General features: G+C 32.8%; 1 protein-coding gene across 1 annotated transcript in view; it reads right to left on the bottom strand.

The window, feature by feature from the left end:
* Positions 1-9,513, bottom strand: part of LOC142326377 (uncharacterized) — a 699,229-nt gene extending 689,716 nt beyond the window's left edge. Inside the window, exon 1 of the mRNA XM_075368833.1 lies at positions 8,878-9,513. Coding sequence (XP_075224948.1) covers positions 8,878-9,372 — 495 coding nt within the window. The 5' untranslated portion in view covers positions 9,373-9,513. The remainder of the gene's footprint in view (positions 1-8,877) is intronic.
* Positions 9,514-15,585: the final 6,072 nt, after the last annotated feature.

The following is a 15,585-nucleotide window of genomic DNA, read 5'->3' as shown; positions in this document are numbered from 1 at the left end:
TGGAATCGTGCGTTATTAATTCCCGTCTCGAGGTGAAACGGTAAACCGTGCGAACTATCGAGGCATTTTACAACGGTTACGCGAAAAAAATCCGCAAAAAGAGAACACAGTTGTAACGAGACAACTCACTCTGTTCCTTCTCCACCAGAGTACGCCATCGATTCGTCAATTTTGTATCAAAGATCAGAAACGACTGTCTCTCTCATACTCTACTCGGCAGAACTGGCTCTTTGCGATTTTTTCTTTTTTCAGAAATTGAAATCGGCGATGAAAGGACGTCATTTTGAGACTATCGATGACATCAAAGCGAATTCGTCGCGGCCGTTTCAAATGAAACCGTCCAGGGCTGTTTTGCAAAGCGGAAACACCGCTGGGAAAAGTGAGCGAATAAGGGAGAGGAGTACTTTGAAGGGTACGAGGACCGATAATCTGTATAATTAATAATAGACTTTAATAAAATTAAGTTCGGTTATTTTCTGAGCAGACCTCGTATCGGGCAACAAAACTTGTTTTCCCGACCGAATATCGATAGAATCGAAATACTTGGCCGTAGCGTATTAAATCAAAACGCCAAGCGCGTTTTAAATCGATAAAGTGCATTTGTAGCCTTAACGAACGATAATCTTGTCTGTTGTTCTTGAGAAAAACTAAATTTGTAGCTCCACCGGTAAAATTATCACTACTCACTTAACAGGACCTCGGTCCAAATTTCTTCTTGTAATCGCTTGCAATTCATGAGATATACGAAATTAAACAACGCAAACGGTTTTAGCAGTACCAAAGGAATGAAATACTTTTGTAAGTAATGCCATAAAAGTAAAAAAACAAAACAAAACAGAAACACCAACCCGTTCGCCAACTTCACAATCTTTACATTTCTAACAATCCCCCTACAACGATTGAAAAGAGCTTCGAATAGAACTGTATTAAATTACTAATTTATGAACTTTTAATTCGACAATGATAAAATCAATAAATTATGAAGTCAAGCCCCAGCTGTGGGTGGTCCACGAATCATAATGTTTTTTTTTTTTCATTTTTTCCATCGGCCCATTTGTATAAAATTTTTATACAGGGCCGAATAAAAAAATCAATTTAATAATCTGTTTACATAAACTTATGCCACACATGTGTATTGTGGTCATCGGGAAATGAATTACTAGCTTTATCATATATATCACTAATTTTCTTTTAATATTACTAAGTTTCCAATTTTTTTAATCGCTGAACGATAAAAAAAACAACACATTTAATTTAAAAAAAACAGGTTTTTTATATTTAACGCATTTAATAAATGCGTTTATTCGATTGTTTGTCTATTATTAGAATGAAACGCTCAAAATTCTTGAATAAAACGACGAAATCATAAAAAAAAGCCTGTACGAAATAAATGCAAAAGAAAAAGAGTTTGAGAGATTATTTTAAAAAATTTCAAATTTTAAATTAAGTATAAAAATTCTAATCGATCGATCGTGCGAGTGAAATTAATACCGTTTAAACGAAAAGAAAATATGAATAACTCATAAATAACTATTTTTAACATACGTAGTACGCCGACACCCGTAAACCGGTCTACTTAAATCCGGCATCAAAAAATCATTCGATTTTATACAGGTCTTCCTCATATTAAATAAAACGAGTGTTTTATTTATTTTTGGTGTTAATTATAGAAAGGGTTCTGGGACGTATTCCCCAAACTTCAGTACCCGATTCAGGACGCCAAAACGGACGCCGTTTTGTGATTTTCAACAAAATAATGACTTATAAAAAATAAGAATAATAAAATAAACAAAATAGTACTAAATTAAAAAAAAACTATCAGCTTGCATTACAGTGCGCATGCGGACTGCCGGGTTAATTGTTTGCAATACTCTTGTTTGCCAACGGAATTTTACAAACAAGATGTCATTTTGTTCAAAATAAAACGCTCAATAAAATCTTTTTCACGTCAAAATTTGATCGAAAAAATTATTACAGAGATATTGAAGAGTAAAATATTACGATGGCCGCCGTTTTTTTAAATTATTAAAGGTTACGTTTTATTGTTTTATTTGTTATTTTGTAGAATAACACGCTAGTCTTAGATTTGCCGAATTTAATTGAAATAGGTTTAACCGTTCCCGAGAAATAAATTTTGAATTGAAAATCATAAAACGGCATCCAGAAGGAAAACAAAGCAAAATAGGAGTTACGTCGATATGAACTTTTTTGCACGTTTTGGTGTCCTGAATCGGTACCTGAAGTTCGGGAAATAGGTCCCGGAAGATTCCGTATACCGTGACGTTATAGAAACGGAATAATTAGATTAAAAACACTTCTAAAAACTTTTAACACCCTTCCGACCTATTTTTAAATACAGAATAAACTAAATCTGAATTAGGGCTAAGATAAAAACCGATGCGCTAATATCCCGAAGAGAAATAAGGCAGTTTGCAGTAAACGACCAAATTAACCGATGAAATTCCTTTATACTTTTTAGGAGTAGTAAAAACTGTTATTAACTTAACTGACGGCCGATAATTACAACGAAAGAATTTTAATTCGAGACCGTCAGCGATATTCACATATTATCTAAACCCGATTTTCCGACAACGGAATTAGATGGCGGCAAATTAATTTTATTAAATAACCTTCACCGCTGACCTCTCATTTATTATAGGTATATGTAAACAAAAGAACGCAAAGATTTTCGCGGCAGAGACTCAACTTTTCATCCGGAAGATCCTTGTTTTCAATTCCGGTCGATCGTGGCATTTTCATACGCTACAAAAAATTACAATTCCGAATTGTCACCCGCAGGCTTTAAGTCTACGTAATGAATAAATAAAGTAAAGAAATAAACGATTAAAAAAAACGTTAACACGCTTAAAGCTACAAAAAGAATAGAAACTGGATTTGTTTGATATGTCATATGTTTAATGGTTAAGCGTTATGGTAAATACATACATGTACTAACCGGTCCGTTACCGATGCGATTGCATTCCATTCATCACGACCGGTTCATATAGTGTAGGCGAATCCGTGTCGCAGACTTCTAATAAAATACTCACCGATATTGTCGTAAAATATCTGATATACTTCATATACTATACAGTTCATTAAAAAACAGTCGTCTCAATACTCCAGTTTTAGATGAAACAGAAAGAAGAAAATTAAAACTTCATCTCACTGTTTGAATAATAATTATAATGACACAACTTCAAAGTGATTAACCGGCTAAGGTACATTTAGATTCATTTACAACACACACCACAATCATAATACGCATCAAAATCGTAAACAACCAATAACTAGAAAATGCGGTTAGAAACGTATCATTCATGCACAATTCACATCTTTTGACATCAGGCTCTGTTCTTATAAAATGTTGATTAATTATCCCAGCGGCCATCCATGAACTCGTCAACAGAGTAGAACGCCTTAGACACCAAAAGGCGTCTTAGTCGAGATTTCAATCGACTCAGAATGGGAATTTGTTTGAAATCCTCTGAGAGCCTATAATTTATCGAATACCAACCTGCGACGGCAAACGTTCGAAAGCAACTGTTCTGTGCTGTTGGCCACGCAAGTTGTTCCTTCCTCTGGTATCGTAAAGATGTACATCCCTGTTCCGCACTAAATTTTATTTCCAACGGCAACACAACACATCCAAAATATAAAGACAGGACAAAGCCAGAAATCCCACTCCGAGAAGGCGTCCCTAGATGACTGAATTTTAATTTCATAATCACTCTAACAGCTTTCTTCTGCAGCCAAAACACCCTTCTCAGCAAGCTCCGACCACAGTATCCCCAAATTCGAATCCCGTAGGACAAGTGTGGAAATATTAGCCCGTAGTAGGCCATTTTCAACAGATCTAAAGAGCAGATGCGAGTATACGCAGGGCAAAGATGCCCGATGAAACCTTAGCCCAAACACGATCTAAATCCAGCGGTCTCCAAAGTTGGGTACGCCACGCTAACGATCTCTTGCAAGTGTACGATCGTGTATCACCTGAGTACGCGCAGTCTCAACGGTCGCTGCGTCTGGAGAACTCAACATCATAAATTCACCGGATTTAAAGTGCATGCACACGAAGACTTACGGAAAGCAAAGCGGTCTGCCGTTGGAGGGAAGAGACCTCTGAATGTTCGACAAGAAACTGCTATCTTCGTGCGCATCTCTTTAAAGCCGGTTCATTTGTGATGGGAGTTCCCCAGACGCTAGTGTCCGTGGTTTCACGTCCCGGAGACAAAATGTTGTAACCTATTTACAGATCTTTCTAGTATTAAAACAAACTTTCAACGGGTCGTGAACCCGTTTGCTGAAAATGTAAAAATAAACATCTTTCGACTGCAGCTCGAGAACACATATTTGACGCGAGAATAAGATCAACGTTACAATCCGAATATAAAGAAAAATCTCTTCGTAAATGGTGGATGGGATTGAAAACAGAATATTCCGATTTAGCAAGCGCAGCGACGAATGCAATCTTACCGTTTGGTTCTACACACCGGTGTGAAGTAACGTTTTCTGCAATGACAAGTAAAGAAATAAATTAAAGTTAGAACCATCTTAAAATTTCCTTAACAGAGGACATCAAACCAGATTTTTCCGATATTAGTCGACAAATACGATCACAGTGCTCACGTTAAATTCTAATTCAAAATATAAATTTATAATTTAATTTAAATGTTGTATATTGTTCAAAAAAAATAAATAACAAATAATTTTATTTCTTACAAGCGCACGCACGCATATATACATTATATGTGGTAATAATTATTTTTCGTCTTAGGGTTACGCGATCAAAAAAAGTTTGAAGATCGCTGCTCTAGCCCACCGAGTCGGTCTAGTGGTAAACGCATCGTCGCAAAATCACCTGTTTAACTGCTGAAGTCGAAGGTTCTGAGATTAAAATCCTAGTAAACTTTTTATCGCTTTTATACGGGCTTGAATATCAGACAGCAGATACTGGGTGTACTTTGGCGGTCGGGGTTCAATCAATCACACATCTCGGGTACGAGACCTGAGTCTGTACAAGACTAGTTTGTTTACCAGTCATACTTATCATCCTCATCTCATCGGGCAGTGAGGTTGAGGGGGGTTGCTTATTTGTTCAATAGTTGAACAGATTGCAACATACACATTGGGAAAAAAGAATTATCTCAAATACCAAAATCATACATAATAAGTTCAACGTAATTATTTTTAAACCGGATATGCTCGCGGCTTCACTCACCTGAATTTTGGATTTTTATGTAGAGTAAGCTTTTAAAAGGAACAGTAGATTTTTGTTAAAATTCTAGATTGTTGTATAAATGGGCGTATCGGCAAATCGATTTATTTACTTCAAATCGGTCTAAATTTTAATCGAACGATAATTAATAGTAAGTAATATTTAACTCTGAAAGATGTTGACTGGAGTCGTCAAATTAATTATTCATTACATTAATTATTCATTTACATATTGATCAGACTTATAATTTTTAATAAAAATTTTGGTCCATCCCCTTTGAGACCCCCAGATTGAATTACTGAAAATAGTGAAAGACGTGTCAATTTGCATTTTTTAAAGAATATTCTACATACCAATTTTCACGACTGTAACAACTTCGTTTAAAATTTACCCCCCACCCATTTTACCCCTTTATTAAGTGGGTTTCCAAAATGTGTCCCTTAAAAAAGCATTACACCCTCAAAAATTCACTTATCTACATTAAGGGTTTTTATATATTTACAGTAGCTATAAAAAAAAACAGGATGTTGATAACCTTTCCTATCAAACGTTTTTACTTTACGTAAGTTTCTGCCGCTTACCCATATTTTATTATAGTTGACTTACAACTTTTACATTTAGATGAAGATTTTTGGTCACCGAATCCTTAGTTATTAATCTTTTAGCTTAATAAATGAATAAATGTGTGTGTGTGTGCGCGCGCACGTGATGAAGAAAATAGTACAATACCTGATCGGCAACAACATTTTACTTACTGGGATCAATTTCGTAAAACAAAATCTTCATTAAGCCTAGCCCTAACTAAGATAAAACTCCCTGACCACCAATCATTACACAGGTTTGAAACAACACCCGACTCCAACTTAAATAGCATCAATATACGGTGTATTATCTCTACGTTATTAAGTTATTTGCCAAAGATGACAACAAGAATTTAACTGTAAATTATTTTTATAAGTGAAAAGTTTTAAGATCCTGTGAGCCCCTCCAAAAAAATAAAGATTTTTTTTGATAAAATTAACCAAATTACCTTATCGGTTAAATCGATAATCTATTGCCAGGAAATTAAAAACGTACAATGTATATTTCATAAAATCTAAACACAAAATAATAAAAAATGATTTTGAAATCATCGAAATGAAAATAACGATCGTATATAAAGAGTAAAATTCTCAGATGTTCGTATGACCGTTAGAAATGTGCTAATGTGTTAAATGTTATTTTGTAAGATTTTCAACGTAACAAAGCGTTTTTATTACTATTATAATTTTAAGGAAGTAAAATGTTAATCTTGTACGATCCGATCGTGATTATTAATTTACCTTGCAATGTAAAATTCACTTAAAACTTGTAATAAACAAAAAAAATTATTTCAGGCGAACGAAAAAAAAGATTTCATTTGCAAGTAAAAAAATCTATATTGAAAAAGAATTCGACGGTTAATCTAATCGGTTTCAAATATTTAAATAATTTTATAATCGGTAATGTATCGTCGTAAAAAAATATCAAATTTGAAATCAATGTCGTATAACACACACGGTTCAGAAAATGTGACTAACCGTTAGAAAACGGTTACTTAAATGAACATCACTTGACAAAAAAAAATCCTTACATACATTAATTTATCATTTCAAAATGAAACAAATAACATTTACAATTACGCGTGTTTTAAGAATAGAAAATGAAATTTTATCGTAAAAATTCTGCGGCTTAAAAAATGTATTCGTTACTTTATAATATTATACATATAACAAACAATATGACGTGACGTTAAATATATTGAAATTAAAAACAGTTATAATAAAATACGTTATTAAGAAAGTCCAGGAGAGAGGAAAGCGAAAAAATTCGCCCAAAAAAAGTGAAAATAGATAATTCAAGAGCATTAATCGGACTAACTCGTATTTATCGCGTTATAAATATTCAAGCGTTTATGAACATCAATCGATTGCAAACATCGTCATTAAAATTAAAATACGATACGGGTCACTAAATTTACAATATATCCAAATGTTTCTCATATTTAACAGATGAAATATAATTAATTGTTCTGTTTGATGTTTTTGATAAAAAATGTTAGAAAAAACTATACTTTGCTAGCCGACATAAATATTTAAATGAACTTTAACCTTTGTGTTTAATATATTTTCATCGAATTGTTTTTTTTTTTAATATTTTTTATATATATATATTATTATTATTATTTCTATTTTTTTCTAATCTAATGTATGTGCGGGGGGTGGTAAAAATTAGATACTAACTGAAGAAAAAAATGTGCGAGCTCAATCGCATAAGGAAATTGTCACGATGACCTAAAAATGATGTAAAAACATAAACATTCTATGAATTGGAGGAGACATGATTAAATATGTGCGTCTATTGCCAAGAATCTATCTTTTTATATACATAATAAGACATTATTATTTCTTTTTTATAAACTACTTTTTTATTTATTTTTTTACATTTCACAAATTATAACAATAATCAGCCGCTAAAAAAATGCATACAGATCGATTTATCTTTACTTTACACCTTTACGTTTTCAGGTTTCTTGTGTTATAAGAGAGGTTTGAGGCGTTATAAACTATCGTACAATGCGGAATAGAACTTATAGAACCCGATTATTTTAATTACCGTTATAAAGGAATTGGCAAAAAAAAATGGCCCATCCCTTCGTGAAATAAGACACCTTACTTAAAGGAACGCTAGCGATGAGAGTGCGGATATTATTTAACCTCAACATTATTGTCATTTAAATTTCAAGGTCATGCGTCTAACGAGTCGCTCTATTTATCTTTAACGATGCGCTTGACGCTAAATCTAACAAATAATAAAATCGTTGCGGAAAAAAAAAAGCACTGTAATTTCTACATACTAACATGCACTGTAAACTACCGTTCTAGAATGTTATCCTGTAAGATAACGTACCGGTTAATCATTTTCTTCCAAAAATTTCTGTAGACGAAATATATAATTTCTTCCAATAAAAAAATATAACTTCATTCGTCAAGTAATATCTTTATTTCAATAACGTTTTCTTTACGAATCTTATAATTAAAAGACGAAAATCATTTTTTTATTCTTAAAAATCACACCGGTTTTAAATATAATTATTACTTGGGTGATCGAAAAACACTAGAATTCCGTAAGGAAAATGAGAACATATTAATTAATAACATAGACCAAAGAGGAAGTAAATACGTTCCACAAGGGATAAATTCATTAAAAAGTAGTTAAAAACTACTTTTTAATGAATTTATAGTTCTTTAAGACAAAAATCAACAACGAAATAAAATTTCACAGTAAAATAGAAAAAAAAAGCTCAACCAGTTACAAATAGAAAATTCTCATACTTTTACGATTAAACCGTCGGTTTAAGATTACATTAATAAATGCCGATCTCCGTGGCGGAGCGTAGCGTATCGGTCTTTCATCCAGAGGTCACGGGTTCGAATCCCGGTCAGGCACGGTATTTTCCAGTGATCTCCATGTAAGACATCAGCGCATTTTTCATACGCTACAAAATTCAATTTGCATATCCCGCGCACAAGCTTTGAAGCTTACGCGGCGATATCATTAAACAAAAAAATACGGTTATCGAGCAAATAATTGTACGTAATTATTATAAATACCATCGATAATAAAAAAAAATTACTAACCTCTGAATCGGCCTGAGTGTCAAAATTTATGGGTGCCGCCGGTTCATCCTCTTCGTCGTTATCATCATCATCATCATCGGTATCATCGTCGACGTCATCGTACCCGTCACCTTCGTACGGTTTCTCGGTTTCCGAAGGCCAAATCAAAGACTGTTTCCATCGTTCCGTGGTAACAGACTCGTTATCGTTCTTACCGAACCGATCCGCGGCTAATATCGCATCGAGATTATTATCGTTTACGTGATAATTATCGGTTACGTTCAGTTTATCTATTAAATCGTCGAGACCTGTCCGCACTCTTTTATTTGCCCGCGGCGGCTGATAAGATTCAAATTGTTGTAGACGGTGATTATGATTATGGGAGTGTCGATAATACTGATTTTGATAACGATGGCCGCGATTACGGTGTAAACTGTGGGTCGACACTGATATAGTATTGTCGTAAAATATGTATAACACAAATGTAACAAAAATAAACACAAATTTGACCGACATTTTTTCAACACTTATAAATCACTTAAAACATAACCTAATTTCGAATAAATAAATTTTATTAGAAAAAATCTAAAACTTGAATTACAAAAATACTAATTAACGTTTATTAATTATAAATAAATAATCATCTTTTGAACAATTTTTTGAAAAAGGAATTAAAAATTTAAAAAAATATTTCCATAAAATCTGCTAGAAATAAATTTCTTGTATAAAAAAAAGCTAAAACAAAAAACCCAGAAATTAAATACGGCTATCTAAAAGAAATTTTATATAACTCTTAAGAAATGTCTATATTTTATTAAAAAAAAATTAATAATAAAAAGTAAGTTTAATAAGAAATTTCTCCAAAAAAATTAACTTAAAAACTATCAAAATTAAATAATTATAGATATATATTATTGAAAAATCCGAACGGATATTCGTAACAGCAGTATATACCTACAACGACCACAGTACAGACAAAACCGCATACGATTAGCTCTCGCTGTGGCCGTCTGCGAGCGACTGAATGCAGTCGAGTCAGGCGGTTACATAGGCAAGCGAGCGCATCTCATCAATCCCCTACTCCCCCTACCGAAGGCACGTGCCAAGTACTTGCACTATTCTACTAAATAGATAGAAACGGTTACCGCTCTTACACTACGTACGCGGTTAACTTAACGCTTAAATGAAATATTACGCCTAATTAAATTTAACAAATAATTCATTCTTAATAACAATTTTTTTATATTAAATTTCATTACCTGCAAATAAAAGTTTAAAATAATTACACGAATTCTAAAAAAAAAAACACAAATATAATCCGCATTATGTTTATTATTTAATTCTTTTTTTTATTATCTTTTACAAGTATTTTAAATTGTAATTTTTCAATCGAAATTTCAAATATCCTACGTAAAATTAAAGTCGACTCAAATTTTTCCGTTCGCTTAAATTAAAACACGTCGTTAATTTTTATGAACCTATGAATTTTTTTTCATTATTTAAAGTTTTCTTCAAAAATTACAATTTATAGAAAGTCCTTTCTTTTACGATCTCGTAACTTACCGCAAATTTACAAGAGCTTGAAATCAGTAAAAAAATGCTCTTTTACCGATTTATAATTAATCTCGCCTAAACTTTTCTTAGCCAGATTTTAAAATTGGCTAAACGACGGTTTCCCACTAAAATATTCATATTTTTAATTTAATAAATAAATGAAAAAAATAAAGATAAAAATGAAACGAATATTTCCCCGTTCACGTTATTTCCGGTTTCACTCGCGTGATAGTGACTAATCGTTTAATTCCTACCGCAAAAAACTCAACACACCCGTTTTGCGGTTACAGTAACACAGCAAATTAATAAACAAACCGATATAATATAGTCTATATCTTCTTTGCGTTAATTAGCATAAATTCAGATTCCTTAGGTGAATTTCATCTATCCCACATCCTAAAAAAAAATTGCGTTCCCGTTTGTTTATTACTAATTCATTTTTATAAGTTATTTCGAGGCTTTAATACGTTTTAACAAAGTATGAATCGACAAAATGGACTTCATTTTTTTTATATAAAAATGGATGCGACACCTGCCGATCCGATATTTGAATAGTTTCACGAGTCTTTTGAGCGGAACGGGGGAAGGAGTAATCGTGTAGAAAAATTACGCCTTTTGAGAGTGAACCCGAACGTTTCATCCTTGTACCGGCACTTTATTTTCCACCGTACGGGTTCTGTTAAGAAAATAAACGAACTTTATTTTTTAAATTTCTATTATTAATTTTACAGATTGTTTTTGACCCCCTTCAAAAGACTTCCCTCCCCTATTCGCACACTTTTCCTAGCGGTGTTTCCGCTTCGCGATGCAGTCCTGAATAGCTTCATTTGAAACGGTCTTTAAGTTCCGTGACGAATTCGCTTTAATGTCATCAACAGTCTCAAAACGGCGTTTTTTCATCACCGATTTTAATTTCTAAAATTAAAAAAATCGCAAGGAGCCACGTCTGGCGAGCAGGAAGTCTGTGGGAGGCCAGTCATCTGATTTTTGGCACAAAACTGACGAATGGACAAAGCCCAGTGTTCGGGCGCATGGTCGTGGTGAAGGAATTGTGAGTTGTCTCGCCTTAACTCCGATCTCTTTTTGCGGATTTTTTCATGTAACCGTTATATAAAACACCTCGGTTCACCGTTTCACCTTGAGACGTGAATTTAAAACGAAAAATTTTCAAACTAGGTCAGACTACTTCAACATATATGGGGGGGGCATTGATGCCATTAAATTTTCAACTTAAAAGTTGAGGGGGGTGAGGATGTAGAGCAAGGTCTGAGCAAGATCAGTAACTCGAGATTTCGTCTAATTAAGGTCATATTTTTGTTAGGCAACAATTACAAAAATAACGATATTTGCAAAGAAAAATTTGTGCAAGATCGCACCGCCAATCCAAAAAATGCTGTTGCAGTCACCGGCTATGTTATGATGTCACAGGTGAGCGGTAGAATTAAATAAATGAATAATATTTAAAGTGTTAAAAAGTTACTTGCTCTGGCCGGGTGTCGAACTCGATCGCTCAGTCGATTCGGTACCTGGTGCGTTAAGCCTAGTGGCTACACCGGTCTGCCCACCGTACACGAGAAATATCTTTATTTCCTAGACATTTTCTTATTTGTTTGTCGGCTAATCCGGCCCTGTACTTTTACCCGAGATACATAAAGTATAACGAAATTAATGAAGTTATTTGTTAAAAGATTACAATAAATAATACAACCATAAAGGGAATTTATGAAACGGTTGAAATTAACCAATAAAAATAAAATAATTAAAAAGTTTCGTAACATAACTGGAATATTTATCAGACGGACAAGCTATAACCATATTTAATTGAACAATGAAACTGCAGCCCACGGCAAAGATTTTCCATCTCTTAAGAGATCGTTAACTTTTATTAAACGTGGTTATTACTGTAAAAGCCAGTCGGTCGATTAAACAGTATTTTATCCCAGCCAGGGACTTTTAAATAGGCGCTATTTTTTATTTACCCAGAAATTTTTTTTATAACCTTTCTGTATAGTTTAGTTTACTTACGCTACCGGATGCTAAGATAATAATAATAATAATAATAATAATAATAATAATAGTAGGCTTGTTTATCTAGCTAATTCCCATAAAATGTTCCCTTTTAATGGTAACTGGTATTTAACTCCATAAGGTAGTAGATAAATTGGTAGTAGAAGAATTCAAATTTGATACCCTTTTTTTATTAATTAAACTAATTAGCAGGCTAGAAAAACTGCGTAATGGCAGTTAAATAATCCATTTAAAACAATATTATTCGGTCACGTTAAATTCAATCCAACACAGTAAAAAAAAAAAAAATAATAATAATCAGGAAGTTTAAGTAATCTAAAAGGCTGAATTTAACAAATTACTTTCATTTTTCTCCAAATAAACGAGAAAAATCACTTCATAAAATTAGTTTTTATAAAAGTAGACAAGTTCATAAATTTCATTAATCCGACGTAGTTTTACATTTGTGAAATTGCTAAACTGAAAGATTATTTGAAACGTAAAGTCTGAGATAAAATTCTATAATCTAGATGTAATTTAAATGTAATTCGATTTGAGATATTTTTCTAAAATTTAAATGATTTTGTTATGAAATTAAATAATAAAAATATAACAATTAAGTTGCGGTTACATATTTGTTAATGTATTTATATTTAAAACAGATAATCTAATAAATAACGAGTGCGTAAACCAATCTGGCGTAATCACGAGACAAAATCGAACGACTATGTAATTATTACAAACAATCCATATATAAGAATAAACTGGATTGAAACCTTTATTTATTATTTGAAAAAAAGAAAATTTAACCCATTTCATACGTACCTTTGGAATTAATTTGGAAGATATCATTTTTTTTCGCAAATTAATTCAATTCTCGTGCATGCAATTCATCCTGAAAAAATTAAAACACCAAATTAAAAATTAAAAATAATCCGTATATATATATATATATATATACAGGGTGTCCCATATAAAACGCAACCCATCAATCACTCATCCATGAAATTTCAAAAGTCAAGCTACTCTCCTACTCGTTACTGAAATGGACTCGTCCAACATCTGAACATCGCGGCGACACAGTGGAACACTAACGATAGTAACAACAATGCAATCATAACGTTCAGTGTAGTGATAGAGACAAGATGGTGTTTTCGCTAGATGAACGTGTTTTCATTTTATTTGTATCATTCATTGTATCATTTATATTATATATATATATATATATATATATATAGGGTGATATTTGAATATGGATACAGCTTTATACTGCATACCTAAGGGATATTTGGAGGGAGAAAGAAAGAAATACGGTTCCACACAAATAACAAAAAAATTTGCATTATGACGGGTTTTTAATTTTTGTACATCTGCCATTTTTTTTGTACATCTTGGATCTGCCATATTGGATCAAACTTAATCTTTTTAAATAATAAGGTGGACATGTGACACGCGATTTCAGTTTAAAATTATAAAGGAAAGACAACTGTGAAACCCGTTTTTCTGCAAATGCCTTCGTTATCGAGCTATAAGCATTCAAAGTTGCAACGACGGAAAAATCGTGTTAACAATCAAACGCGCTGAATGAACAATCTTATTCCATTTTACATTCATAATGCGTACAATAAAAACTTTAAACAGCTCTATAATATTGATAACAAACAACAACTAATAATTAATAATACAACAATAAATTAAACGGCTATATCAACTGATGTAATTTTTTAAATAAAAATTAACTTCCAGTGTTAATATCGGTTGTTAATTTAGAACGATGTAGTTTTTATTACGTTGAAACAATGCGAGTTATTAACTCCTCATTTCACCTTTTTACTTCAAGATATTTGTAACTGTAAAATTTTATAGCGCTAATAAAAATTAAGTTGTAGGCGTAGCTGTTCAAATTTGTTTTTCGGTGCAAGTTTTATTAGTTTCCTCGTTCATTTATTTAGTTTTCTTAAGTATTAAATCTTCAAATAACTACGCCTTCTTTAACTGAAACCGAAAGAATAACTTTGTCGATGACGTACGGGTACGGTGATAGAGTTCGACCTTTACAAGAGGTATGTGATTTATTTAATAATAGATTTCCAAACGTAAAATCGATAAGCAAATAAAAAGTAATCAAGACAGTACAACGATGTAAGAAACCGGTACGATAAAGAATCATCCTCACACCCTTAGACCGAAAACTATCACAACCTATGTGAAGTCATTAGATGCAATCCAGATCTTTGTGGAAGAACCCACCGGGTTGGTCTAGTGGTGAACGCGTCTTCCCAAATCAGCTGATTTGGAAGCCGAGAGTTCCAGCGTTCAAGTCCTAGTAAAGCCAATTATTTTTACACGGATTTGAATACTAGATCGTGGATACCGGTGTTCTTTGGTGGTTGGGTTTCAATTAACCACACATCTCAGGAATAGTCGAACTGAGAATGTACAAGACTACACTTCATTTACACTCATACATATATTCCTCATTCATCCTCTGAAGTATTATCTAAACGGCAGTTACCGGAGGCTAAACAGGAAAAAAGAAAAAAGAAGACCTTTGTGGAAGAATGGTCTGCAAAGAAACCTCAATTCATCGATTCGGAAAGTTGTTGTCCAACGTGACATCAGTTATTTTTCAATTCAAAAAATTCTTAAAAGAAATAAATTTCACCGTTATAAGATCCACCTGGTGAAAGAACTTTCGGAAGATGATTTTCACTGCCGAGTTGAGTTTTGTGTGAGTACTGTGAAAAAATTGACATAAACGCAAATTTTTCGAATTCAATGTTTATTGATGAAGCGACTTTTATGTTAAATAACATGTGATTAAGTAAATTTATCGTTATCGGAGCGAAACTAATCCTACATAGATGTCGGAAGCTCATACACAGCACCCTCAGAAATTGAATATTTGGGCGGGAATCGTCGATCACTGTATTGCAGGACCTTTTATTTTAGATGACAATCTTACAGGATATTCTTACTACAACTTGTTAGCCGATAGGATTTAACCAAATATCCGAAAAAATGATGGACAAGAATTAAATAATAACGTTTGGTTTCGACAAGACGGGGCACCACTTCATTGTTATCTAAGAACAAAGCAAATTTTAAATGAACAATTTCCAAATCGCCGGATAGGTCGTAATTCTTTACCACCTATCCAGCTATAGA

Source organism: Lycorma delicatula, chromosome 6 (genome assembly GCF_047948215.1).
Source record: "Lycorma delicatula isolate Av1 chromosome 6, ASM4794821v1, whole genome shotgun sequence".
Lineage (NCBI taxonomy): Eukaryota > Metazoa > Arthropoda > Insecta > Hemiptera > Fulgoridae > Lycorma > Lycorma delicatula.
The sequence above is the reverse complement of the archived record's forward strand: the minus strand, read 5'-3'. Positions and strand labels throughout refer to the sequence as shown.